General features: G+C 39.9%; 2 protein-coding genes across 3 annotated transcripts; both read right to left on the bottom strand.

The window, feature by feature from the left end:
* Nucleotides 1–1,780: 1,780 nt before the first annotated feature.
* On the bottom strand, nucleotides 1,781–12,937 carry LOC144013653 (transcription factor CP2). The gene is made up of 16 exons (XM_077512764.1): nucleotides 12,616–12,937; nucleotides 12,192–12,375; nucleotides 11,268–11,419; nucleotides 10,469–10,545; nucleotides 9,712–9,817; nucleotides 9,326–9,432; nucleotides 8,136–8,288; nucleotides 7,944–8,054; nucleotides 7,537–7,625; nucleotides 7,403–7,451; nucleotides 5,261–5,354; nucleotides 5,015–5,105; nucleotides 4,803–4,909; nucleotides 3,610–3,752; nucleotides 3,021–3,072; nucleotides 1,781–2,163 (listed from the first exon to the last, which is right to left on the bottom strand). Exons 2-16 carry the CDS (start codon nucleotides 12,311–12,313, stop codon nucleotides 2,126–2,128), a joined length of 1,491 nt encoding a protein of 496 aa, XP_077368890.1. The 5' UTR covers nucleotides 12,314–12,375; nucleotides 12,616–12,937; the 3' UTR covers nucleotides 1,781–2,125.
* A 1,789-nt stretch (nucleotides 12,938–14,726) lies between these two features.
* LOC144013652 (POU domain, class 6, transcription factor 1-like) lies at nucleotides 14,727–26,825 on the bottom strand. 2 transcript variants are annotated; one of them, XM_077512763.1, is made up of 12 exons: nucleotides 26,474–26,825; nucleotides 25,837–25,921; nucleotides 23,003–23,083; nucleotides 21,504–21,684; nucleotides 21,277–21,416; nucleotides 20,823–21,051; nucleotides 19,487–19,728; nucleotides 19,285–19,413; nucleotides 16,551–16,784; nucleotides 16,328–16,463; nucleotides 16,057–16,225; nucleotides 14,727–15,384 (listed from the first exon to the last, which is right to left on the bottom strand). In XM_077512763.1, the coding sequence occupies exons 4-12, from the start codon at nucleotides 21,673–21,675 to the stop codon at nucleotides 15,039–15,041; spliced, it is 1,797 nt and encodes a 598-aa protein (XP_077368889.1). In that variant the 5' UTR covers nucleotides 21,676–21,684; nucleotides 23,003–23,083; nucleotides 25,837–25,921; nucleotides 26,474–26,825; the 3' UTR covers nucleotides 14,727–15,038. The 2 variants fall into 2 exon arrangements, with proteins under 2 accessions (XP_077368889.1, XP_077368888.1); XM_077512762.1 differs by lacking the exon at nucleotides 23,003–23,083.
* Between the last annotated feature and the right edge of the window lie 684 nt (nucleotides 26,826–27,509).

Consider the following 27,509-nt stretch of genomic DNA (forward strand, 5'->3'; position numbering starts at 1 on the left):
TGGTTATGTCTTTGTTCGACATTTAAAACTGTAATTTCTACTTTCAGTTGGCAATCAAAAATAAAAACCAAAGACGTGACTGATTATATTATAGCTTTTTTTTTTTTTTTTTTTTTTGCAAAACTAAAAAATACTAAACCAGTCCACCAACAATGTCATAAGCCAAGCCCAGTCCAACCATACACTTATGTATTAACCTCTTAACTCACTGGCAACTATACCTACAGACATATACAATGACAATAATAATATAGTATATTTCCTTAAATAGTATAATGGATGTTAATCAGAGTACGAATATATCTTGAAGGTCTGTTTAAGAAAATGACTTAATTTGTACTGCCTATTTTGTGGTGGTTTGAACACTATAGTTACTTTTTGGAGGTCATGCCCTCACGGACCATTCATGTCACTTAATGCCAATTGCTCAACCCCAGTCCTCGAGTACCCCTATCCACTGTATCCAGCCTGTTTTCCATGTCTCCCTGAGCCAACACAGGTGAGGATCATCATCAGGCGTCATACAGAGCATATTGATTAGCTGATTATTTGAATCACCTGTGTTGGCTGACGGAAACATGGAAAACGGGCTGGATAGCGATACTCGAGGACTGGGTTTGAGAACCACTTACTTAACCTAATCTTATACAACAAATGTATGTAATGGGAACAAAATGGTGTCCAAGGGATGGCCAAGTCTGGTCCTATTCAGCCCGTTTTCCATGTTTCTCTCCACTAAACCACCTGATTCATGATCAGGATCATTATGAGGCTTCTGTCAAACTTGCTGATGAGCTGATCATTAGATTTAGCTGCGCTGAAGGAGGGAGACATGGAGAACGGGTTGGATAGGGGCTCTCGAGGACCGAACTTGGCCACCCCTGATGTACTATAACTAACAAAGGTCATTGATGCTGGTATTTCAAACAGACATGGTGAATCAGCAAAGAGTACCATTTCTGTTGTTGTTTTTTAAGAAAAGACATTTATTTTGCTGGCATTTCAAAGAGACAACGTGGCGAATCGTAACAAGGTAGCAAACGTATCAAGGCTGGCAAGATGGGACAAATATGTAAAATGTCTAATGGATCGTACTGATCATGAACGCAAGGACAGAACATAAACTCACACACGACTCTGCCGTGCCCCATGTTCCTGTATTGCTAGAATTTGGATGGATCCAAATAAAGTCTTAAAAATAATGGGTGCTTTGTTAGGAAAATACTTTAAAATATTCATCCATCCATCCATTTTGGCCTATGCCAGCCGGCTTCGGGCAGTTGGCGGGGGACACCCTGAACTGGTCGCCAGCCAATTGCAGGTCACACAGAGACGAACAAACATCCACACACACAATCACACCTCGGGACAATTCAGAAGGCCTATGTAACCTGCCATGCATGTCTTTGGAATGTGGGAGGAGACCGGAGTACCCGGAGAAGCCCCACGCAGGCACGGGGAGAACATGCAAACTCCACCCAGGAAGGCCGAAGCCCGGACTCGATCTCGCGTCCTCAGTACCGGGAGGCGAATGTGCTAATCTACTTAAATGTAAAGTTGTCCACGAAAGGCTAATATTTGTGCTGAATAACTCAATCATTTGCACGCACCAAGTTTTTAGTCGCTAGTCAAAGTATCAGAATTAGTGCAACTACTAGCTAGTAGATGCGAGAAGTGTAAAAAACTGGACTCTACTTCCCCTTCAAGCCCCTGATGTAATTGGCTGTTAACTGGTCTTTTAGCTCAATCCAGACCAATATTTGCTTCACACTGATTTGAGTAATTTTCATGTTTTGAATTTTTTTTTTGTTAAGAGAAAGAAAACTGATTGTGAAGCGCCGAGCTCTAGCACACCAGATGCAACGGTCGCACCAGCCAAACTCATTCTGGAGACATAAGCAAAATAGGAAGAGAACGCAGCCATATGAGGGGGAAAGAGAACAACAAGGTGAGAAGGGGCGATAAGCTTCGTCACCGTGGTAACAGAGTCACTCCCTCCAAGTAAGACATGAAGAGGCCAGGTGCTTCGTGTTCCGCCGAGCAGCCCCAAGAGGCTTCCTGCGGCGTCTCCATGTGATCCGGGGAAAGCGAGGAGGGTGAAGCTGGATAGCCGACGAGATCTGGTTCACTTCAGGATGATGTGGTAGCCGTCATTTGAGTCATCTGCAACAACAACAGGCACGAAGAAAATAAGACACTGAATTAGGGCTGCTCAATTCTGGAAAAAAATAATAATTGTGATTATTTTGGCAATAATTGAAATCAAGATTATTAAAATTATTATTTTTTTGGTACAAAACAAGAAAATGTTTAAACGTTTAAAAATATTAAGAACAATTACAAAAAAAATAATAGAAAAACTATAATTATGTAAGTTCCTTTTGGACCAAACAATTTATAATAATATTTATTTATTTATGCTGGCAAAGACTTGAAGTTAGAGTGCAGCTTGTGCACAGTAGGACGATCATTTATTTTTTGGTATAAAACTTAAAATGTTAACATATTTAAAAATATTAATTAACCAATTAAAAAAAATAGAAACACTATAAATAGGGTAAGCTCCTTTTGTACCAAACACAATTTATCATAACATATCTTAAAAATAATATATATTTGTTAATTTATTTATGTTGGCAAAAACTTGAAGTTGGAGTACAGCATGTGTACTGTACAGTAGGATGATTTTTTTAAATAAAAAACAAGAAAATGTTTAAATGTAAAAAAAACAAAAAATATTTAGACAAAATTCTTTGAAACACTACAATTATGCAAGTTACATTTGGATGAAACAAAATTTGTTAAATTAGTTACGGGTATTTAAATTTTAAAAAGGTGCAAATGTATAAATTTAAACAACTCAAAAGTTATTATTATTATTAATCTTTTTTTATGATTATACTGATTTTGTAATTGTGGACTCTGTGGAGTGCAACAATTAAAATAGTAGTTGAATTTCGATTAATTGCACAGCCCTGCACTGAATCGAGAAAATGTTGATGGATCATTCGGTCAAATACCTTTCATGGTGTCCAGAACAAAGCAAACTTCATCCTGGAAGTTTTGAATCATCTAGGAAGTAGAAGAGGAAGGGAGGAAAATGTTCAAAATGCAGAAGGGAAGGCAAAATTACAAACGTGTAACAGCAAATGCATCAATGCATGCAGGCAGTTGACAAAGGAACATAATGAATGCAAATGCTTCCAAATGTATACAGCGCCACCTTCATCAACCATCATTCAGCATTTTGAATGAGTGCAGACTGAGAGCAAATCAGTGGATGTCTACTGGCTACCCAACCTTCCAATCTACATGTCAAAGAAATGGAACCCTCCTGCTTTGGATTTTATGATGCAGATGGTGGCTAAGGTAGTCAAGGTCATGAATCATACCAGCCGCAAACCATTGCTCTTTAATAATACTAGGCAGAAGATGACCAAAGATCAAATCTGTACACCGTCAATCTCTACTTATGTTGAATATGTAACACAATGGCGGCAAGACCAAATCTCTTTAGCGGACCTTCAAAAGTTGAGGAAATTCTTAAGAAACAATTATTTTTAGAATATCTGACACATGTTGGATGACAATTGAGATCAAGGAACTCACTTCATCGCTGACTAGCACGTGGATGCCAGTGGGACCCTGTTTAAAGATCTGGTTGATCTGTCGGGGTGAGATGTTGAAGAGCTGAGCGATCTTCTCTGTCAGCTCGGTAGCAGTCAGCTCCTCCAGGTAGATTGCGTGATATACTGCAAGTAATAATTGATATCTTGAAGAGTGCTGTCTGACATAACAAATGATACAAAATAAATAGAATACCGTATTTTCCGCACTATAAGGCGCACCTAAAAGCCTTCAATTTTTTGAAAAGCTGACCATGCGCCTTATAATCCGGTGCGCCTTATATATGGATCAATATTGAGCCGCAACAGGTCTCGCTGTCAAGACGCTATTGGTGACCCTGCACGATCGGTGACGCGCGTGCGCAGAAGATCCCGCCATTTTGGATCGCTAGCTAATACTAATACTTTAGCTCAGAGAAAATAATGAAACAGCTGTTTATTCATTTTGGGAGTGAATGGAGTTGTCAGAAAGCTGCTTTGTAATCTATTAATAAAGTTTGACTGACCTATCTGGGGCGGCACGGTAGGCGAGTGGTTAGCACGTCCGCTTCCCAGTTCTGAGGTCTCCGGTTCGAGTCCAGGCTCGGACCTTCCTGGGTGGAGTTTGCATGTTCTCCCCGTGCCCGCGTGGGTCTTCTCCGGGTACTCCGGTCTCCTCCCACATTCCAAAGACATGCATGGCAGGTTAATTGTGCGCTCCGAATTGTCCCTAGGTGTGATTGTGGGTGTGGATGGTTGTTCGTCTCTGTGTGCCCTGCGATTGGCTGGCAACCAGTCCAGGGTGTCCCCCGCCTACTGCCCATAGCCAGCTGAGATAGGCGCCAGCAGCCCCCGCGACCCTTGTGAGGAATAAGCGGTCAAGAAAATGGATGGATGGATGGATGACCTATCTGACTGTTTTGTTGACATTCCCTTTAGCGCAGCACCATCTAATGGATGCATAACGTAACCCCAGCCTCTACTGTAGCGCCTTAAATATGGAAAAAGTTTGAAAATATGTAATTCATTGAAGGTGCGCCTTATAATGCGGTGCGCCTTATAGTGCGGAATAGTGCGGAAAATACGGTAATCATAGTGAATGGTCATTAATCATCTTGTAAGACTTCCATCCAAAGATGCAACTTCCTTCCTGTACTTTTTTTTTTTACAGTAGGAAACAAGGTAATATGCACTGACTAAAGAAAGTGTTGTTTGCCGCATCTCCGTTCTCATGTTTGGCCTGTTGCTCGCGTGCCTGCTGCGACTCCTGGCACACGTAGATGGTTAACCTCGGACGGACCACCCTGTCCGCAACACATACGGCAGAACAATGTCAAAAGGCGTTTTGCAGTTACTCCCATTCTCCATTGATCCAATCAATAAACCGCTGGGCGTCTATATTTTCTCACCGTCCTTTTAGTGCATTGAAAAGTCGTATGCCGTCTGCTGGGCCACAGATCTGGATGACATCCTCCCTGGTCAGCTTCAACAGGTCTGCTCCTGGGAATCACAAATAACAACTTCAACAACAACATGATGATGGAATTTGAAGAGCGCTTGTTGACTATTTTGGCTGGTTTGGACCATTTTGAGACCATTTGTTTTATATATAAAATAATTCTTGCTGTAATCTATAGCACATATTGAGTTTTTACCTGAGAAGTTGGTGAAGAGCCGAGAGAAGGGCGAGAAGCGGTTTCGGAGAAGCCACTGTTGTGCATCTTGTGGCGTCGCCGCAGGTAACAAATTCTTAAGAGGGAAATAACAGCCACTTTAATAAGGCAAAGTGAGGCAAGTCAGCTTTATATATATAGCATATTTCATACACAACTGAATGTGCTGAGAATAATTACAATTTCAATAGAAGGTATCGAAATAAAAAGTAGCTGACTAAAACTACAAAAAGAGCGTACAGTGCTGCAAGTACAAGATTATGGAGAACATGATTTTAAAAATGCTTATAAAGACCTTAAAGTAGCACTAAGTAACTTTTCAACCTTAACAAAATATTTTTATAACTGTTCTGATGAAACCGACTTAAAACTAGTTGAATGGTACCTTTTCCATGGTAGCAACACTACCACACAAAAAAACTACACATGTGCTGACTGCTCTATAGAATACGTCACTTCACCCTTTCCCCATTCATAGCAAATTGAATATGGACGCACGATTACTGCTTTCCTGGCAGAAGCTACAAAATAACTGAAAAGTTTTCAAAAGGACAATCAAGGATCAACATTGGCCTGGCTTTCGCTCGCTGGTGTGAGCTCAAAAAACGACGCAATGCACTTGTCCTCATGGGAAATGTGGTCTTCCGTCAGGTATAACATTACCACTTTTGTCCACATGGCACCGCCATAATCAACATAAACTGAAAGTTACTTGGTGTTGCTTTAATCATCGGTATGGGAAAAGTTTTTAACTTGGCTTTAAAAGCATTCACTGTATTGGCAGCTTATTCTATTTGTGTGCAGCATAACAGCTAAATGCTGCTTCACCATGTTTACATTGAACTATGGGTTCCACTAATTGACCCAATCTACAGACCTCAGAGCCCTAGGTGTGTGGTTTTTTTTTTTTTTTAAATATTCAATTAGCATTTCTCTAATCGTTTAATCAGGGCCTACCCCATTCAGTAATTTAGACTGGCAGCAGAGTAACAAATAGAAGTACCTATTTTTTTTTTCCCATCTCCACCAAAGAGGTTACTATTAGTGACAGACCGATTTGTTTTTTCAAGGCCGATACGATACAGATTATTAGTAGTCAAGGAGGCCGATAACCAATATTTCAAGCCAATATTCATTTGTATTAAAAGAGCAAAAAAAATAAAATCTTTTAAATAATATTGACAGATTTGTTTAAAAAAATTATAACAAAAATTGCAGAACTTCCAGGATCATTAGCATGTGTTAAGTTAAATTAAAAAAAAAATAATAAAAATTTTAAATCAAGTAAATAGATCCCTAAAGATTTCTACTGTAAATTAACTTTTGTAAAATTAAAACATAATTTCTTGATGTAATTTTTTATTTTAATAAAAAGTGTAGAGAGTTCCTATTTATTATAACGTGGAAATGTAAATAGATCCATAAATGAAAAGTTCCCCGTATCACACCGAGTGACAAATACATGCGAATGTAGCTCATTGGGTTTTTTTGTTAGGGTTCATAAAACGTTTCAAAAGATCTTGGAAGTGAAAAATTGTCCGAATATTTTTCAAATGTGTTTACGACAAATAAAAACTGAGTGTGAACATCTCACAATTGCTGAGGAAAACCCCAAATTCGCTACGTTCGCAAGTATTCACTGCTCAGTGAGATTACCAGCTTTATCGGCCTTCAGATTCCAAAAAAATGGCCGATGCCGATATTTGTCAAAATGCCAATTATCGACACCGATAATCGGCTCGGCCGATAATCGGTCTATCCCTAGTTACTATATGTCGCCTTATGAGCATTTATCACGAGATTATTTATTCATTCATTGTATAGGTGTGCTGTATACAACTTGGAAAAGATGTTGGATTAAGGGTGTGCCTAATGGTGACTGCAACCCTAAATTGAGTTTTGGTACCTTGTTCCTGGCACTTCAACAGTACTTTATTTTGTCTACAGCAGAATTCAAACCGTGGTTATACTTCTTGATCCAAATCCTCCGCACCTTTCTGTATGTGCTATATTTATAAAATTTCTTTCTTACAAATAAACTAAAGAGTAATTGTGCTTATTTTAATGATGTAATAACGACACGTACTTTTATACTGGCAATGCTAGAACGTCACTTGTACTCACATCAGCTACTTGAACAACAGGCTCAGGCTGGTGGTTTGGTGATCCGTTTCTACAAAGAATGATAAATTGAATGAGTGCGTCAGCAAGCAGGGAGGAGCCACGAGCACGAGATGGCGCCAAGAACAAGTTGTTACCCTTCTGCAACCGGGAAGCTGTTCTGCGTGCTGTTGAAGCCCGGCGATGGCGAGTTGTTGACGTAAGTGACCTCGGGCCAGGGGGAACACTGTCAAGAGTCCAAAGGTTCTGTTAATGCATCAAGTGGGCCTGTTGAGCATTGTGATGCCAAGGTTGCTGGTCCGACAGAACAAGGAGCCCATTTGGAGTTGTTCAGATTTAGATTTACTGTTCAGAAATGATTTCACAAGAGAATTGTTTTAGTGGTCCATTCGGTGCATTTTGGAAATACACAGAGCAATCATTTGAATCATTTTGGCAATAAGAACGCTCCCATTACATTTGATAAGGACACATTTCTGCACTGCTCTAAATAAAGCTTTGATTTATTTTCATGAACGTAAAAGGAGGTTATTAATACACCAACCTCTGTGAGGATTGTCGTTTCATACGATGGCTGATATTTCTCCTTCTCCTGTGGTGCCCTCTTCTCCATCTTCTCCCTGTCGGTCTTCTGCTTTCTGTCTGCACCTTTCGGCTGAGAGAGATGACGTCACTGACCTGACCGCACCAGCAAATGTGAGTTTTGACTTGTCAGGGGTCTCATCACTCCGCTCACCTTGAAAACTTTGACCTGGCAGGAGGCGGAGTGGAGGTGCTCGGTGTACTCGCTGCTCTCGTTCTCTTTGAACGTGTCGATCTGGATGCGGAAGGGAACCCCTTTTTCCCCGCCGTGCTTTCGCATGGTAAATTCTGTGCTGATGCAGTGAACCTACCAATGTCGGAAACCATACAGATGATAGAATTTGATGCAGAAACAAGAGTAACAAATCATTACACTTGTAAATGATTGCAGTTATCTTATGGACGGTTCAGGCTGACATATACCAGAATCTCTGGATGTTAGCAAAACACTGTGAATGTTACGTCCGCCGCGCACCAAACAATGCGACCAAAAGCCAAAATGCGATGAAATGAGTAAAGGGGAGTGTGGATTTTTTTGAGGGAGAATTGGCAATGATCGATCGTCCCATTCACTGACTGCTTTCCGTAAAACTTTAAATATAGTAAGTTAGAGTTGAGTTTTGGTGGGATTTGGTACTGTCGCTCTGTGAGCAGATCAATTTGACAGTTGACTAATGCTACTTCAACCATTTTGAGCAGGGCGTCATTTACTCATTTTCTCCCAAAAACGTATAAATACGTTTTATTTTAAATGTTTTAAGTGTCCCAAAGATGTTTTTTTTGTGTGTTTTTTTGTTTTTGTTTTTTTAATGCTAGAGCATACAGAAGGCTTTGAGGCAGCCTCTGAACTGCAGAGAACAGTTGAAGCAATGGTAGCTATTACAAGAACGGCCATCAGGTGGCAGCAGAGTACAAGAGATCAAACAGGACCATGTTGCAAACAAGCTGATTTCCCCACAGTTCTAAACAGATTTGTGAATAATGATGAAACTTATCTATATTCTAATGGTAATTGCTGCAAAACGGAAACAGATAGAAATATATATTTTTCCTGATGAAAGAAGAGAATCTAATCTTTCTTTTGGTAGGGTCCATGTTTTTATAGCAATAGAACACAATACTCTATTGGTCTTGCAAAATCAGACAAAATCCAGTAGAACAGCCGGGAACGAAGTGGGTTGCTTCAGAAAATGGCTGGGAGCGTCTATCAAGGTAAAAAAAAAAATCCCTTGATTTTTTTTTTTTTTATGTTTCTGTAAAGATTTACTGATTTGACCTGAATAATCTTAGCAAACGTGTGCAATGATATCAAGAAGAGGAAGTCAATCAGGAGGATCATGCTACCTGGATAAAAACGGAGGTTCTTTTTGACGGTTCCCAGAGGAACTCCACAGTGTTAAGCTGAGTAGGGTTAGCCCGTGGGTCGATAATGCCGACTGACATGGGGATATCTGCAACAGATCAATGCACAGGCTGTTAACAAAAAGCAAGGCAATACTGTATCCACTGCTGTTGCAAATAGTGGGTGATGAATATACATTGTATCAATGTCTTGATTTTCTATCTCACTGGCTTTAAGCATTTGTTAATGGCTGTTCATTTTTTTTAACCTTTAAAATGCTCAGATGTTCCCTAAAAGTAATAAATGAACTATTCCAATAACATTTCTGTCATCAAATAAAGAAAAAGCAGTCTGGAACAACAGTCAACGGCCCATCTCAGGCACTCACCCAGGTCCAGAATGCGATCTCCGGGCCTGTTCCAGCGCCAGCCCTCCAGCTGCTGGTGCTCTGTGTACTGAAGGCGGCGGTCGTGAAACACCACGCGGATGATGCTCTGCGGATTACACACATTTGCATATTACAGAGATTTGTGGTAATGTTACGGAAAGTTGGAGCCCAGTTACAATCCAACATTATAACGTTTGATACATTTGGAGGGGAATTGTGTCACATATTATGTAGTTTAAAACCAGCCAACAGGATTTCACACTAGCAGTCCTTCTGACCTAATGATGGGGGTTGTGAACAAACAAAAAAACCTTGACTGCAACTTTGTTGTGAGAAAACCACAATCTGTACTGTAACCACTGGAGTAAGATTACAAAACAGACCAGAAAAAGTAAAGAAGAATAAATAAATAATGCCACTTTTCATTCAAATAATTAGTAAAGTTCTATATATCAATCTATATAGTCTGCCTGAAAACAAGTGGTTTGGTTTTGTTTTTTTGTTTTTTTTTACACTTAGTTATAATAGTTCTGATACTCTATTGGCACACTCTTGTTGCTGTTGCCTTTGATGATGCCATGTAGAAATTTGTGCTTAGCAATATGAATGCTACGTTGATCATATTCTATCATGACCCTCAACATCCTTGTCAATCAATTATCAAAGATAATATTGAAACCATGCCTAATAGCCACCAATAACAAAACTAACATGCACAATTTTTGTTTTTTTGCAGGCACCTGTTATGATAACGCACCTTAACCATTTTACCAGAGATTTCCGGAAGTTCACCAATTTTTCGATTATCAAGCATGATAATTTCATACGACTGCCCTGTAATGACAAGTGCACAGGAAACAGCACACAGTTAACGTAGAAAACCGCTGCACTTTTTGATATTAACTAATACAGTGGAACATCCAATGTCGGAAACATTCTAGTTTGAGATCACTTCCAAATTGCTCTACTTTCAAAACATTCCCAAAGAAGATTATACAGTGTGAACTGATTTGTTCCAGCGTGAAACTAAAAGTCAAGTACTCACTTATTGAAATCTTAACAAATTGCTTGTCATTAGTTACTTATTAGTTAAACCAAAACTGATTTGAATGAGAAAATTGGTTTTGCTTATGATTTGATGTTTCTTTCAATTTAATAACTTGAATCGTTCGTGCTTTTGGAGAGCTTTCACATGTTACATAAACATGACAAAAGCTACAAATAAACTTCTCTAGACTTTGAAGGAATTTACACATTCACAAGTTAATTCATATTGTAAACTGATTGTCACCTTTTCAACAAGAAACTAAAAAAAAAAAAACTCATCTCATAAGATTTGCCAAATTGCAAGTTTGGTCAACTTTGTTTTGATGCATATTTTTTTCCCATTAAACTTTGGCTAAAGTTCAAATTTCCCCAACATGCCAACAATGGAGATTCCACTGTATCAAACATACCGCAGCGGTCAGTCACACTTGGTGATTTATCGCCTCACAAATGAGTCGCCGTGATGTAATAAATGTATTAAGTATAATGCCTGGTATCCACGTGCTGACCTTGATTGAGGTAGGTGAGTGTTTCATCATGCAGTTTAACAGCTGGCGAGGTAGCAGCACACAGAACATACTGAAAGGGAAGAATCTTGTTGTCGTTGTCCGGAGGCAAGTTGGACTCCTCCTGTTTGAAGATGGGCAGGGCAAGTACGTCACTGAAAGGTCAGACAAACACAGAACAACTGTTAGTACATTTATAGAAGTGAACACGTGCAACTTTGTATTCCCAATTGGAAATTCCCTGCTATAGTTGATTAATCATAATCCAGGCAACGCTAGCAAATACCAAAGTATCCACGCTGAATCTTAATTCTCTTCTCAACACAGCAATTTACTGCGCACACACGACAGTATATCCTGAAGCAGAGCAGTAAAACATTGAAGCCAAGGGGAGGATATTTCTCTGTTTAAAAAAAATAAATAAAATAAAAGAGCAAGTTTGAGTAACATTATTTCCCCCCTGTCTATTCTGACTTCTTCCCACATGCATGTTAGGGTCATTGATGTCTTTGATGCCCATTGGTGTGAATGTGTATCCCTAGCATTTTTCTTTACTGGCCTGGTCTGTGCTGGTGTCACACCATTCACTTGTAAGAGACAGAACGAAAGCCAAGCTACTTGTAGATGGTTAGCAGCTGATGAAAACTAGTTGCAGAACCACACACAAGCCGCAATTAACTCAATTTTTAGTGCCGTTCTGTTGCCTTGCTTGGTGCGTGGCTGGCTTTAAGGACACAAGGTCCCTTGACGACCTCAATTTCGGAAATGTGCCACATGAAAAGGGGGAAAATGCAAATTGGTTGGGAAATATAAACACGAGGTTTCACTGACAGCTTCAGCAGAATCAGACACATTAGACTGAATTTACGACTGCATAATTAACAATTTTAAAGTCAGTGTCCTGCTGGGTTAGAACGGCTTCAGTACCTCATGCTGTATGCCCCAGCACCCAACTCCTGACCGATGCCCGACAGGCTGGCATCAAAGTCCTGGACCAGTCCGGACTCAATCACTTCGTCGGAGAGCGGCAACTTCAGAGCCCAGGCCATGATGAGTGTGTGCAGATCTCAATGGGGTTCGGTTCTGATAGCACCCGCAATCAAGTTTCAACCTTCGGTGAAGAAGACAGAGTTCAACTTCAACATGACTGTAATTAGCAACTTTTTTTTTTTTTCTAAATTGCAAGAATAGGTAACAATAAACGAGCAAGCAAAGTTCTAACGATAACGTTATCGGTGCATTGAACTTTCACGCACCTATCAAATAATGCATAACACAACATTGTTAGCCACACTATTAATATTTTTTTTTCATTTAGACAGTTAGCGGTGACACACAGTGCACAGGTTACCTTACGCCGATGCGGAGCGTAGCTGCTTGCTAATAGTGCGAGGTTACCATCATGGCATAGTCATGCCGTGTGCCGTCTCTCCAGTACTAAAATAAACATGTCGAGCTAGTCACGCTAACCACAGCTAGCCACCGCGAGCCGAACAATTTGCGCGTCTTGGCCTCCGCACATGAGCTTTCACGACAACATAATATAATTCACAATACGCATTACTTTAACCTCGAATGAGCCAAAATAGGCCACAAAATGTCGAACTATATGTTCCTTTTGTTTGTTTATCTAGATTAGGAAACGGAGCTGCCTTAATTTCCGTGCATGGCTCTTCTTCTTTTTTTCAATGCACAATACTGCCACCAACCGCCTAGCAAAGATTACATTGTTCGACAGGAACGTTCCTCTGTGGAGTTTGCATGTTTTGTCCATTTGCTTGGTTTTACCCCGGCTTCTTTTCACGTTCTTAAAACGTGCATGTTATGTTCCATGAAGGCTCTAAATTTTCCATAGTTACAAATATTAGTTTGAATGATTGATTGCCTACATGTATTTTTACTCAGGGAATTTAATTTATTCAAATTACAATCAGTTTTTTTTAATTAATTATTTGTCATGTCCAGAATTTAAGTCATTAAATATTTTGTAATTTATTGTAAATACAATTTTTAACAAAATTTTACGGCCATTTACCAATTATACATACTGTAATATTGAGAATTAGCACACATTGTTCCATTATTATTATTATTATTATTACATACACTAAAAGTTTATTTATTTTTTACTACATCTATGAAAGACACGGCCCATCTATTTGTTTTAAAAGCCAAATGTGGTACTTGAACAAAAAAATATTTTCTACTCCTGTCCTGACCCAGTCCCAATCGATCAAAATAAGCCTTTTTTTTTTCTTTTTTTTTTTTGCCAAAATGTATCATCACAAAACAGCAATCATTAATTAGTAAAGACAGTTTATTTACATTTTACAAAAAAAGAAAACAAAAACAAACTTATTTTTCCATTAATTTCTTGCAAAGGCTTGACTTTCCAGTCAAACAAGATAGTTACAGATAACATAATTCTCCAATTTTTTTTTTTTAATGTATATATAACTTAGTTTCATTTTTTTTTAACAATATTTCATCTCTATTCTTGCCATGAAGCACAGAGCAAGCAAAACCAAACATAGTAATTGTCTATAGATGTATGATTTGATTGCCTTCTCAAAATATATATATAAAAAACCTAAATTTACTTATTGTATGGCATCATTTTAATCATCTTATCTACCATGATGCATATTTATTCTGCATAACTGTAGCTGTTGTGTCAAAATGCAATATTAAGAGTGTTGCTACATTTCAATATTGAAACTGTAAAACTCAAATTCATGTACATACAGTAAGCCCACCAACATGGCTGTAACTTTCATAGTACAAAATTCGTTAATTTTTTTTTTTTACCTCTTCACGCGTCAGTAAAGTGCAAAGAATCCTGGTCAATTAAAGGTTAAAAATGACTGACAGTTAATATTAAAAAAAAATCCACAAAAAAAAAAATCATACAGCACATACAACACACAAGTCATTACACATAACTCTTATGTAATTCCATTAATTTGCATTTATACTAGACCCATTAAATTTATCTAAAATGTTACGTGTGTAGGATGTTTAATTATTAATATAATAATAAAGTACCTTTTTTGAAACAAAGAATTCATCTGACTTGAGAAGAAGAGCAATGTATGTTCTCAAATTCAAAGAAGGCACAAAAACAGCAACACATTGTGATAAAATCATATATGTTAATGACAAATTTGACAAACTGTATTTAAAAAAAAACAAAAAAACAAAAAAAACTTTGTGGCCTTATATGTAATAGCATAACATTAATTTATAAAACCAAAGACGTATACCAACTTCCAATATCAACAATTTGTATGAAAGTATTTAAAAAAAAAAAAAAATCAACACAGTTGACGTTAGCTTTTATGATTATCAACCAAATGATTGTCCCTGACCTGTTGCAGGATTGTGTTGGTGTTGATGCGATAAGACTCCAATGGCACGGTATGGTGCCATTGGAGTCTTATCGCATCTTTTTATACACGCTGAACAGAGGTCGTGAAAAGTCATCTTCCATTCAAACGCTGACATTTTGTGCCATTTCTCAAGTCATTTTTTCCTGAAAAGAACATTGGTGTATTCCACGTTATTGGTTCCACTGTACTCAAATATGAACAATAATGCCGCTTAAATGTATGTGACTTATCTGCGTGTATGTTATCATTAATATTAGGACCATGCACACATACACTCAGCATGAGAACCCAAGGACTCACTTTAGTACTGTACTTGAACCAAGTCTTAGATTATGCGTAACTTCATGTTCTTGTATTTACAGCAAAATCTGCAAGATCCCATTTTCTACTGCACCTGGAAAATGTTAATCTTGCTCGTGTTTTTCAGCGTCTGTCGCCGGTTGCAGAACCAAACCCGCACCACCTCTCGGTCATAGTTCAGCTCCTTTGCGATTTCCGTGATCTCCTGGCCTGTCGGGAGCGAGTTCTTCTCAAAGTAGGAGTTGAGGACTTCTATTGCTTGAGGCGTGAAACTGGTGCGCCGCTTGCGTTTCTTCGACGGCTCGCCGCCCACAAATTCCATCAGGTTCTGCTGGCCCTTCTGGTTCCAGTGCTCGGCCTCGGCAAGCCACTTCTCCAACACTGGCTTCAACTTCTGGGCACTCTTCGGGGTGATGTCCAGCTTTTCAAACCTGCAGCAGAAAGACTTTTCGTTTAATACAACAACAGAGACCTTCTTTAGGTCCTCTGAGTATGGGATCATGTAAATTGTTTCATATTGCATCTTGGGAGAATGTCATTGTAAATTTTGTTAAATGTGCTGGCTGCTCGATTATACAAAAAAAGAATAATCACGATTGTTTTGGCAATAAATGAAATCCCGATTATCCAAATCACTATTTATTTTTTGGTATAAAACAAGAAAATGTTTAAGCATTTAAAAATATTAAGACCAATTAAAAAAATAGAAAGACTATTATGCAAGTTCCTTTTGAACTAAACTATTTATTTTTTGGCAAAAACTTGAAGGACGATCATTTGTTTTTCGGTTTAAATAAATAAATAAATAAATAAAAAATACATAAAAAAACAACAAGAAAATGTTTACACATTTAAAAAATATTTAGACAAATTTAAAAAAAAAGTAAAACACCATAATTATGGAAGTTACTTTTGGGAAACATAATTAATTAATTAATACTAATAATTATTTTTTTATTAATAAATAATAATAATAATAATAATAGTAGTATTAGTAGTTATTATTATTATTGGTTAATTTATTTATTTATTTATTTATTTCGACAAAAACTTGAAACTCCGTTTATAAAAAAAAAAAGATGACAAGAACAGGTTTAATTCACCTGCAAATGGCAGATTGGCTATAGGCTGGGCCCTCTGTGGCAGTCAGAGCCTGTCCCACTTGAGTCTGTGTCAGTCCCAACGAAAGCCGACGGATTTTGAAATTCTTGGCGAACTCTCGAATTTCTTCTAGATTGATGCCCTCCTCACTGGTGGCAGCCTGATGGGGCTCTGCCGAGGGGTGGGGAGGTTAGAGAGAAACATATGGTACATAAAACTGGAGGGTACATACATAATACTGATCCGTGTTTGCATAAGCGTAGATGTACATACTGCTGACAAGCTGGCCCACTTTTGCCATATCGCCGCAGGTGATGGGGAGCGATGACGATGGCGAGGTGGTGCTCTTGAGTACCGACGGCTGTGGGGCTATGACCACTGGTAACTGAGCGGCAGCTGTTGCCGACGCCTGCGAGGGATCATGTAAACAGAACAAATCAGCAACATTTTGCAACCTAAAAATGTAAAGTAAGTACTCCACCCTCATCATGTGTACCTGAGAGGTTGGTTTGGAAGTTGTGGGTGGGACAGCAGCTTTGGGCAGAACAGCAGCAGGGGCTGCGACCGCGGTGGCTCCATTCCCGACCGCAGCGAAAATCTGGCCCTGCGTGTTCAGGAGCAACTGCGGGGTGACCGTCTGGAGCTGAAGACCCTGGAGAGGGAGGGTCGGAGTGGCAGCCCCCGCAGCCAGGGAGGCTGGGTTCACCAACAAAGGAAGGGTTCCTATCACCTGGGAAAAGTGTTAAAAAAAAATGTCCAATAAGCATAACATAAGAAAGTTCTGATTAAAAGTGTTAAAATGATTGCCCAAATTTGAATTAGTACATTTTAGGGCTCTACCAATCACAGAGATTATACTATACAGACTTATGTAAGGGCACAAATGTAAAAGTCATAACTTTTAAAAGGGACAGCAACATGAAAAATCAACTTTTTGGAGCTTTTAGCTGTGTTAAAATGCTAATTCCTCACCAACAACATGACGGAAGTGCTGTTTTCCTCGATTTTACCCTCTATGGAGAAATTCTGCTCTCCAAGCACCAGCCCCTCCCAACCTGAGAAAACGAGCTGCTGGCACTTTATGATGTCATGAGGTGTGGACCCACCCCCGCACGGCCTCTGCATACTAAACGCACGCCCACTTTCTCTGAGACCTCCATGGGATAGTGACAAAAGTAGCCTTTATCAGTAAACATTCTGTCGAAATGAATTCAAAGCAATCAATTATCTAGTATAGTGGTTAGTGCACTTGCTCTGTAAACAGCAAGCACCTGGTTCGAGACCAGCTCAGTTTTGTTTGTTTCCTCTATCTTCTTTCCTCTCCTCCACGATTTATTTTGGCAAGCAGCCATTTTGTTTCAAATGTTTATTGAAGAATTGATGGCTTGCATTCAGAGGAGCGCTCAAACTCAGAGCTTCAACAGCAAGCAGACTGCAGTCAGCTCGGGGGCGCGGCAATCATACAGGGAGAGGCGGAGTTTTACTGAACCGGGCGTTATACTTCCACATGAACAAAAATAACCAGCAAAACACCTAATCCATCCATCCATTTTCTGAACCGCTTACTCCTCACAATGGTCGCGGGGGTGCTGGAGCCTATCCCAGTTGGCTATTGGCAGTAAGCGGGGTACACCCTGAACTGGTTGCCAGCAATCGCAGGAGTGTCCAATTGACCGCGAACAATGTCTTTGGAATGTGGGAGGAGACCAGAGTATCCGGAGAAGACCCACGCAGGCACGGGGAGAACATGCAAACTCCACCCAGGAAGGCCGGAGCCTGGACTCGAACCCGAGTCCTCAGTACTGGGAGACGGACGTGCTAACCAAAACACCAAATATTACACAAAAAAAATTGCATCGCCATGGTGTCCAAAGTAAGATTTAATCATTATATGCCTATAGCTAACTGCTGAAAGAGCTTAAAATAACGTTATCCATTTCATAAACTAAAATATCTATAATAACCACAATGTATACCACCAAAATTTTCTTTACTGAGTTATTTCATCCTTCCTTAAACAGAAAATGCAATTATTTTAAGAAGGACATCATGTAATGGAGCTTCATTCAGACCACAGGGGAAATTTCCACCCAAGACTCTTCACTTTAGAAAAATTAATTAAAGCAACATGACCACAAAGAGACTTGAACCCACAATTTGCTTATACAAAATCAGACGCCTTATCAATTACGGCAGACAGTGCTGCACATAATTGCCACAGTGTGTCAGGAGAATGGTCAAAATCTCCAGTTATACATCGGAGTATGCAATGTCCATGCACCAACATCCTACTGCTCAAATATATTCACATAACAAATTTATGTTATCAGTGATAAATAAATAAATAATATCTATTACATAGATTGATCAACTTTGTCATTATTTTAGGGGAACTAATGACACACAACGCTCAATCTTTTGATCTGAAGTCAGACACTGTATTCATTAGGCCACATGGTCAAGACAACTGTCAGTATTTTTCAAGTTTGTGTACCAAACTGATGACAGGACACACAAGCCTAAGAATGGATGGTAAAATATTGCATAGTGTATAAGGAAACACTGTGTGTAGCTGTTTCTCAATATCAAGAACACATTGTACATTGTGAACTCGGCAAGCATGGCCATCCTGAGTACGTACTTGAAAACGAGCTTCTCAAGAATGCTAGTCACCTTTGTAATTGGAATGGCTGTGTATTTCTGAACCTTTCCCCTGGCTGTGACATATTCCCCTAAGATGATAAAAGGGAAACAAAAACTTGACTCCTTTCCTCTGCTGTCCTATTAGCAATTTTGATAGCAGCACTAAATGCTTCTTGGGATATTTTCCGAACAAAGTCTTCACAAGTTAGCTTAAGCTAGCAGTCAAGAGCAACATCCATGTATTCTGTGCGTTCTTGATTAATGCATACTTTCAGCTTGAAGAGGACTTTGGCCACGACTGTTGACATTTCATGAGATCACAAGGACGCGAGAATGGACGAGAACAGGAAATGAGAAACGGCTTATCAGTCCACTTTAAGCTAAAGGGTTAGCAGAGCAGCCTTCTTAGCACAGATACCGGTGTTAGCAAAATTAGCTTCTGAGAACAAGCATAGTACTTTTTCACTAATTGTTCAACATTGGGGTGAAAATATGGTGAAAACATGTATGTTTGGGTCCTTTTAACCTTTAAAAAAATAAAATAAAAAAATAAACTGCATTTACTTCATATTTTGGTTCAGACCAACCTGTCCCTGTGTGGTTGTCAGGATCTGACTCGTGATGCCTGCCATGTTGGACATGGCGTTAGTGATAATGGGACTGGAGGTGAGGGAACTGAGAAACTGGGTCTGCGCTCCCAGCGATGCAGCATTGATCTGAGTAGGAAAAAAAATTAAATGAAAGGAATGAACAAAATTTGGATGTAAAGCTCAGTCTCGACTTCCTTACAAGCGCAGGATTGATGGAGAGTCCTGCCGTCTGCAACGCAGCCACCGATATGTTGGACTGGGCGGCCATGATTGCTGCTGGGGTGGCTTGAGCGACTGCCTCTTGAGCAGCAGAGATGATAGCGGCTGGTGTCGACGGAGACGTCAAGCCGCTGCAAGGTTGCTGCAAGGCTGTCTGCACCGGCTGTATGGAACTTGCTGGAGGTTGTAGCTGAGGTTGAACCGAATTTAGAACCGTCGCAGCTGAGGGGAAAATGACCAAAAGCTAGGGCTGCATGATTTTAGCCAAAATGATCATCACAATTATTACCGGTATGTTTCAACAAATGTGAAGACTTCTCAGGGCAAAATGAATGGATTATTTTAGAATAACTTTTTTCCCCAGCACTGTATCATTTACTCAAAAATTCAAAATGTAGGCGACCAAGGGCTAACTAAATAAATATGTCATTATCTTCACATGACTTGCCCGGAATACAAAACGAGTCCAGATAAGCAGTCCCTTTCAAGGCATTAGCTCCTCACCATGATGCTTCTCATTTCCAATCTTTCCTGGACTTTCTCCTCTCATCACCAGTGTGCACTCATTTATTATTAAGGCAGCTTAATGAAGCCTTAACCATGCGTTCACCCCCTGATGTTTGGCTGACTCCTGGTTGAGAAAGTGCTCGATTAGATATGCAGCGGAGCACACATTTTAAATTTAAATCGTGGCCCACGATCAGATGAATGCAATTGTGGCAGCCAAAATTGCGATCAGGATTAAAATTTGATTAATTGCGCAGCTCTACCAAGAGCATGTTTGGATATGATTCAGTGGGACGAAGCTGAATTTGAATAGTTGAATATAAGATCACTGTATAAGCCGGTGTCCTTCTATGGCAGTCTAACGTGTGGTTCGGAACAAATTTTCACAGCGCATAGATTGTCATGTGGCCTAAGTTACTGTGGTACTCACGATTTTTCATTTATATGTTTCATATTTGTGACCTACAATTGCCCCCCCCTCTCTCTCTCTCTCTCATATAATTTGATGTACTTGCTTTACTGAAAACTGTATGGCACCAAAACCAAAAGAAGGGATAAAGCAACAACTCTCAGTCAACATAAAACCTAATCAAACTGTTGACAACCTTGGATTGGATAATGTGCATGTTTTGCAGTTTCCACTTTTTAGCTCATGACATTATCAAAAGCATCATAGTTTAATGGTTAATATAAGAATAATAAAACAACCACTGAGTTATGATCCGTATGCACTAACCAAAACTCAACTGGCAACATTATCACAGTTACAGTTAACACAGTTAACAGTTAACCGTCATTATGATGATTACCTTGAAGGCCAGCAAAGGGCAACTTAAGGAGGTTTGTGGGCTGTGTGGCGGCGGCTGCAAGTCCAGACAGTGTGGCCACATTAGTAGTAGGCAGGGTGAGAACAGCTAGACCCCCCTGGCCACCGATGGAGCCCGCCATACTGATGGGTATGAGCAGCGGCTGGCTCAGAGAGCCTGTCTGGGCCAACATGCCAGTCATCAAAGTGGCCAAACTTTCTTGCGACAGAACCTGTGTGGTAAAATAGCACATACACTCATTCAGCCCCGTAATGCTTTTATTCATTGAGCGCTAATACCGTAATTAGTTGAACTTGTTAAAATTGTGTTCTATGTATGTGATAGAAGTGCAAGCAATGTGGAATTTTATTAATCTATCTATCAAATGATCTTGACGTGGAAAATCAAGTGGAACTGTCGATTTTTAGAATGGGGATGTTTCGTTGTGAACGCATACCTGCGGACAACCTTGCACGGTAACGGGCAAAGTGGCCGCGGGAGGCTGCTGCAAGGAGACACTGACGGGCACAGTTGGACTGAGGGTTTGGACGGCGGGGGGTGGCGCCGCTCCTGATGCCACTTGCTGCTTGCCAGCCACTGCAGGAGCACAGCGGGTGATGTACCGGGACTGGCACATATTGTTCACATGCAAATTGAGAAATGAAAAGTGTGGTTTCAGTTTACCAACTCCCCCAGCGTTCTGGGGTCCAGCATGGTCGTCACGTGGGTTGTTACCCTCAGGTTGAGCTCCTCCCTCCTCTGTTTTGCCCTGACTCTTTTTCCCTTCAGGTACCGATGAGGACAGAGACGAATCAACCTCGACTTCTAGCACACGTATCGTCTCATGGCCCGACATCACGATGACCTGAAGACGGTAAAGCATGAAATAGAGGACTGACCCACATTTCATTCTATTCTATTGATCATTTGTAATTCTGTGCTAGACAACGTACTAAACTCAATCACAGTCAGTACTCATGTGAGGCCATTATGCTCCATTCAGGGGAAACTGGAAAGTAGGAAATATCACACTTAGAGCTTACAACCAAGGCGACAAGCAGTGGAACGCTCAGAGCAAATGTCTCAGCTGCAATACAACTCAGGGTTGAAATTTTGGGGCGGAAATGCACCTCCAAAATCTCACCAAAGTCTGAAGTTCTAAACACCGTTCAAGATGTGTTCAGCTTTTTTCTTTGGGATGCTGGGTACCAGTAATGGCAGAGGACACATAACGATGACAATAGAACTGGAAACGCAACACTTTTGAATTCATAGTTATATAAACATTCTTAAAGGGATCGTTCGGATTTTTGGACACGAGTCTGTACTGCACCTTCACCTATAGTAGTGTGCGATCAGCACTGATTTACCCCTGGTAGCGTTCCGTGACACGAGTTCTGGTCTGGTTTTGGTCGAGAGGAAAGTTGTCCGGCAAGTTGGCTTGGATCACAGAAATAAAGCGTTTTTCTTCTAAAAACAATTTGTGTTCAAAAGAATGGTAAATTTGCATCACAAAACTTCGCCCTAAAAAAAAAAAAAGTCAGACTCCATTACTGCCGGGCACTATTTTTCTGTTCATCCGTATCACTGCGCAGCACCCTGCATTCAGCTGATAGACGGCGTTAATGGAGTCTGACTTTTTTTTTTTTAGGGCGAAGTTTTGTGATGCAAATGTATCACTCTTTTGAACACAAATTGTTTTTAGAAGAAAAACACTTTATTTCCACAACCCAAGCCAACTTGCTGGACAACTTTGCTCTCGACCAAAACCAGACCAGAACTTGTGTCACGGAACGCTGTCAGGGGTAAGTCAGTGCTGATCGCACAGACTGGCGATGAGGATGAAATAGAGATTCATGTCAAAAAAGCCGAACTATCCCTTTAACAATCAATTAATTAATCATTCAATTGAATATGATACCCATCACTGGTTTAAGCATACATAAAACTCAAGGTGAAGAACTGTGGTGCATTTGTTTGATTTTCTTGTTTACATGTTGCCTTAACTCAATTTATAACAATAGTATTCAGTTTGATTTTGTGAAACTTGATTTGATACAATTTGGACTGCATTTTCTTGCATCTGGAAAAGTATAAAAGGTTGAGAAGCAAGGTGATGAGAGAGAGAGAGAGAGACAGAGAGACAGAGAGACTGAGAGACTGAGAGAAAAGACGATGCCTACCTGATTGCCTTTGGCAGGGAATTTCAAATGGCGGGGTTTAAATGGCTGAAAAAGAGACTTCTGCGCTCAGACAGTGAACAGCTAAAGGAGGACAAAGAAGCCGAGCATGTTACAATACAAATGAAGAGAGCATGAGTACAGCAGCAACATAAACAAACAAACAATGGTAAGCGTCAGCCAACAAGCAGCTCAAGCGGTGCTTTCTTTCAAACATCTCTTGGCACACCAGTAAAGAGCAATGCATCCCATCCATATACAACAGCCGTTTTTAGACCATGAAAAAAGCAAAGTGCTAAAGGGCGGAATTTATCATACATAAAGCATACAAAGTAGGACAGAGAGTCGACGACTAGGCTATGTTTTGTTCACATTTTGGCAAAAGAGCCATCCATGTCAGCTTCAAAGCAAGGCTGTCCAAGCTTTTTCTTCCAAGAAAAGGAAAGAAGGTTGCCAGGTGCAAAGGCCATTTTCAAATCACTTATAATTTATTTAACTACACTAAAACCAATCCATCAGAGTATGTAAACATATGTTAAGCATGTGTATATAGCTTGCTAATATGCACAATGAAATAGGAAGAAATAAGAACTATAGATTGTATTTTTTAAGGGAACTAATTGGTCATTAATTATTCAATAAAATGTTTTTCTTTTTATATTTATAATTGCTCTTTAATCAGGTAAAATTATATTTTATATGACGTATTGTAAAGCACTTTAAGCACCAGGTGTAGAAAGCGCTATAAACTTAGTCCATTTACCCAAATATTTTTATAATTTCATTTTAATTATTTGATAGCATTTTTGGTAGGGCACTCAAATACTATAAAATATTCAATAGCTGCATCTCAACAACTCCTCTGTTATATTGTCACATTTGTATTGTTAAATTGAACTCATGTTTCAGGTCACCGGGATTAACCTGCAATAAAAAACTGCTCCTCAATATTACAGTCACTCCTCACCATTAATTGGCAAATATGCGCTTCAAAAAAATAAATAAATTAAAAAAATCAAGTCTTGTAATGTACAGTGTGTGTGTGTGTGTGTGTGTGTATAGCATACAAAAAAAAACATATATAAGCAATATTTTATATAATTACGATTTTATATGATTATGATGAACATCAGAGTCATCCAAGGGGTGGGGTTGCTGAGGGGGCAGCGACCACGGGCATCTATACCACTACCTCCCCCGCAAAATTTCACATTTTTAGCTGGGTACACAGTACACCAAATATGTGCATACGTGTATCATCCAACAAAATGCCAACTAGGCACCCAAAGAAAATCTCATAACACATCAAACAAAAAATACGTAAATAAAAATGATCTCATCTCAATTTACTCACAAGCTGACTAACTCGGTGTGAAATCCGAGCATGTCCACCTTAACCTTGTGCTGGACATAAATAAAGGAGCAACTGGTTATGTTGAGTGTTTGCATAATGCGTCTCACAAATCATTGACCACAATAAAAATGACAAGGATAGACGTTTGCTATGTTTTTTTCCATGCTTACTATAAATCACTAGCGTCGGGCGATATCCTCGTACCACCAAAATCATACCTTTTCAGGTGACTCCAAAAACGTTATGTTTGTGGAACCATCAACATTGTAATGTCAAAGAGAGAAAACCATTTTCAACACTTAAAGGGATATTTGAGTCATTGAGCAGGTTTCAGCAGTAAAAAAAAAATAATTGTCCAAAATTAATTTGATAACTTCTTCATTTTCATGTACAATTAATACCATCCATACATTTTCTTGACCGCTTATTCCTCACAAGGGTCGCGGGGGTGCTGGCGCCTATCTCAGCTGGCTCTGGGCAGTAGGCGGGGGACACCCTGGACTGGTTGCCAGCCAATCGCAGAGCACACAGAGACGAACAACCATCCACACACACAAGCACACCAAGGGACAATTCGGAGCGCCCAATTAACCTGCCATGCATGTCTTTGGAATGTGGGAGGAGACCGGAGTACCCGGAGAAGACCCACGCGGGCACGGGGAGAACATGCAAACTCCACCCAGGAAGGCCGGAGCCTGGACTCGAACCGGAGTACTCAGAACTGGGAGGCGGATGTGCTAACCACTCGTCCACCGTGCCGCCCACAATTAATACCTTTAAAAACTATTTTTTTTCTACTTGCTGTCGGGCAGTGTCGGCTGAAGATGGCATCACCTGTGCTCGAAAGTAGGTAACGACCAATCATGGCTCAGTTTGCTGACCAAAGCCAGAAAACAGGTGTACCATGATTGGTCGCTACCTACTTTATCAGCTCAGGTGATGTCATTTTCAGTCAACAGCAAGTGTAAAAAAAAATAGTTTTTAAAGGTTTTAATTGTACATGAAAAATAATGAAGTTATCCTATTCATTCTGGACAAAATATTAACTTTTTACTGCTGAAAATGGCTCAGTGAGTCAAGTATCCCTTTAAGATTGGTCAATAAATTGTACAACTAACACCAACACGTAGGAGGTTTCGGCAAGACACTATTGAAATCTTGTTTCTTCTTTTCACATAACTTGTAATAATAACTATTGTTTCTTCAAGATTGTATTTTTGGAAAATATGGATGCTCTGTTGCACCACACAGCCTCTCGGTGTGCGTTGGTACTGACAGACATTTTGTTTGTGGGGTGGGCGGAGACGTACAATTGTTAATATGTGTGTACTGTCTCATTATACAAAGTATGTGGTGTTCCGTATGCGTCTAGCCCACTGAAAACTAGTGAACATGTCAGAAATTACCCTTGTGACATTTAATGGACATTGTTTTTCGTTCTGTATGTTTTCTGGGTGTAGGCACTCTTTGCGAAGTGAGTTACCTGCTCATTGACAGTATGTGGGGCATCTCTAACAGGAAGATCCTGGGACTTCATGGCTTGGTTGCACCACCTCTATCCTCCTGGGCTGCGAATAAACAGTGAAATATTTTAGTATACTCATTTTAAGGGAAACACATGGAACGTTTAGTATTCTTGGCTATTTATGGGGCAGACTATTTAGAGGGGCCTATAAACAGGCCCCACTGTGTTGCACTTGGCTGCAGAAGAGATGGGGCTGGAGGACTTCCACAGATGGCGGGCATGAGGCGAATGCAAAAACTGAAAGCCAAAAAGAAAACCAGGATGATGCCTTTCCCGCCACTGAGGTGCAGTTAAGAAACGCGGATGTGCCAAAAGTTTAGCTGGTGTAATGGTCTCGCCGCCATGCACCACCCCCATGCGAACCAATAAAAGTCGCGTCGGTCACTTTAGGACATCACCACTCGACTGCCATATTCGCCGTTATGAATCGGTTTCTCTTTATCATAAATATATAAATTATGCTAATTGCGAGCATTGCATATTAACCCAAACTCATTTCCTGTCGCAGTTTAACTGCTGCGCGCGAACGAGACGAAAAGAATCGTGCTTTTTATTAGTGGTTTTCTGTTTTGTAATTTTTTAAATGCCAACTTACCGGTTGTAAAAGACTCCTTGTCACAGTTTGGTTCAGTCGCAGCTAATTAAAAATGCATCTCAGCTCCCAGACAGGCGCAGTGGCTGCACACACAAAAGCCATTTGCATTGATAAAAAGGAGGGCTGCAATGTTTTGGGGGTTCTGGCCTCTCGTCTCGCCTCGCCGCGATGCCAACACTTCGGCTCATCCCCCCCACCCTCCAAAAACAGCATTCAGGCGCCTCACAAGCTCCCATGTGAGGCACAAAGTCGGTGGGAATCGCCAGAAATGTGCCCTTTTTGCCACTACGTCATGAACATAATTTATGCAAGAAAAAAATCTTGCATTGAAAATGTCTGCCGCGAGTTGAGAGGCTCCGTGGCGCTCTTAAAGGGCCAGCGCACCAAATAAGATACAGACAAGGGCTCGACAGTATTTGCATAATTTCAGCACAAACAGGCTTATTCTGAATCTTGTTTATCTTTAGTTTGAATTACGAAAGAATAATTCCATTTTGTGGTTTCTTTGCTACATCTATTACAGCAGCCAGAGGTGATGTAATAAAATACAGGCTGTCAATTGGTGTCAGGTAGGTGGGTTGTTGGGCAATAATACAAAGTGATGTTTTTCAGTTTACAAAATACTTTTCAGTAATCCTAAATGTACAAAATATAGTCGTGACAGGACGGTCAGTGGTTAAGTGCTGTATATTTGAGTTTAGGGGTTTCACTCTTGGCTCTGCCCTTTTTTGTGGAGTTTGCATGTTCTCACTGTGCTTGTGTGTGTTTTCTTTTTCCTTCCACGTTATTAAATGTCCACGAATCAAAGTTGTAGAAGTGATCATTTGGAAATGTAAACACTTGCAGAGATTTATTGAAATTAAGAGTAGCATATTGATACTAGGGTATGTATCTGTTTCCTACCTTGTTCAACCATTGTGAAAAATACTTATTTGTCTTTATTTGTTAATTTTTCCTATCGGCCAATCATTGTGGCAAATTTCAAATATATGGTTCAGTTTGCTGCCCATATTATCTATCTATCTATCTATCTATC

The sequence above is a fragment of the Festucalex cinctus genome, chromosome 2 (genome assembly GCF_051991245.1).
Source record: "Festucalex cinctus isolate MCC-2025b chromosome 2, RoL_Fcin_1.0, whole genome shotgun sequence".
NCBI classification, from domain to species: domain Eukaryota; kingdom Metazoa; phylum Chordata; class Actinopteri; order Syngnathiformes; family Syngnathidae; genus Festucalex; species Festucalex cinctus.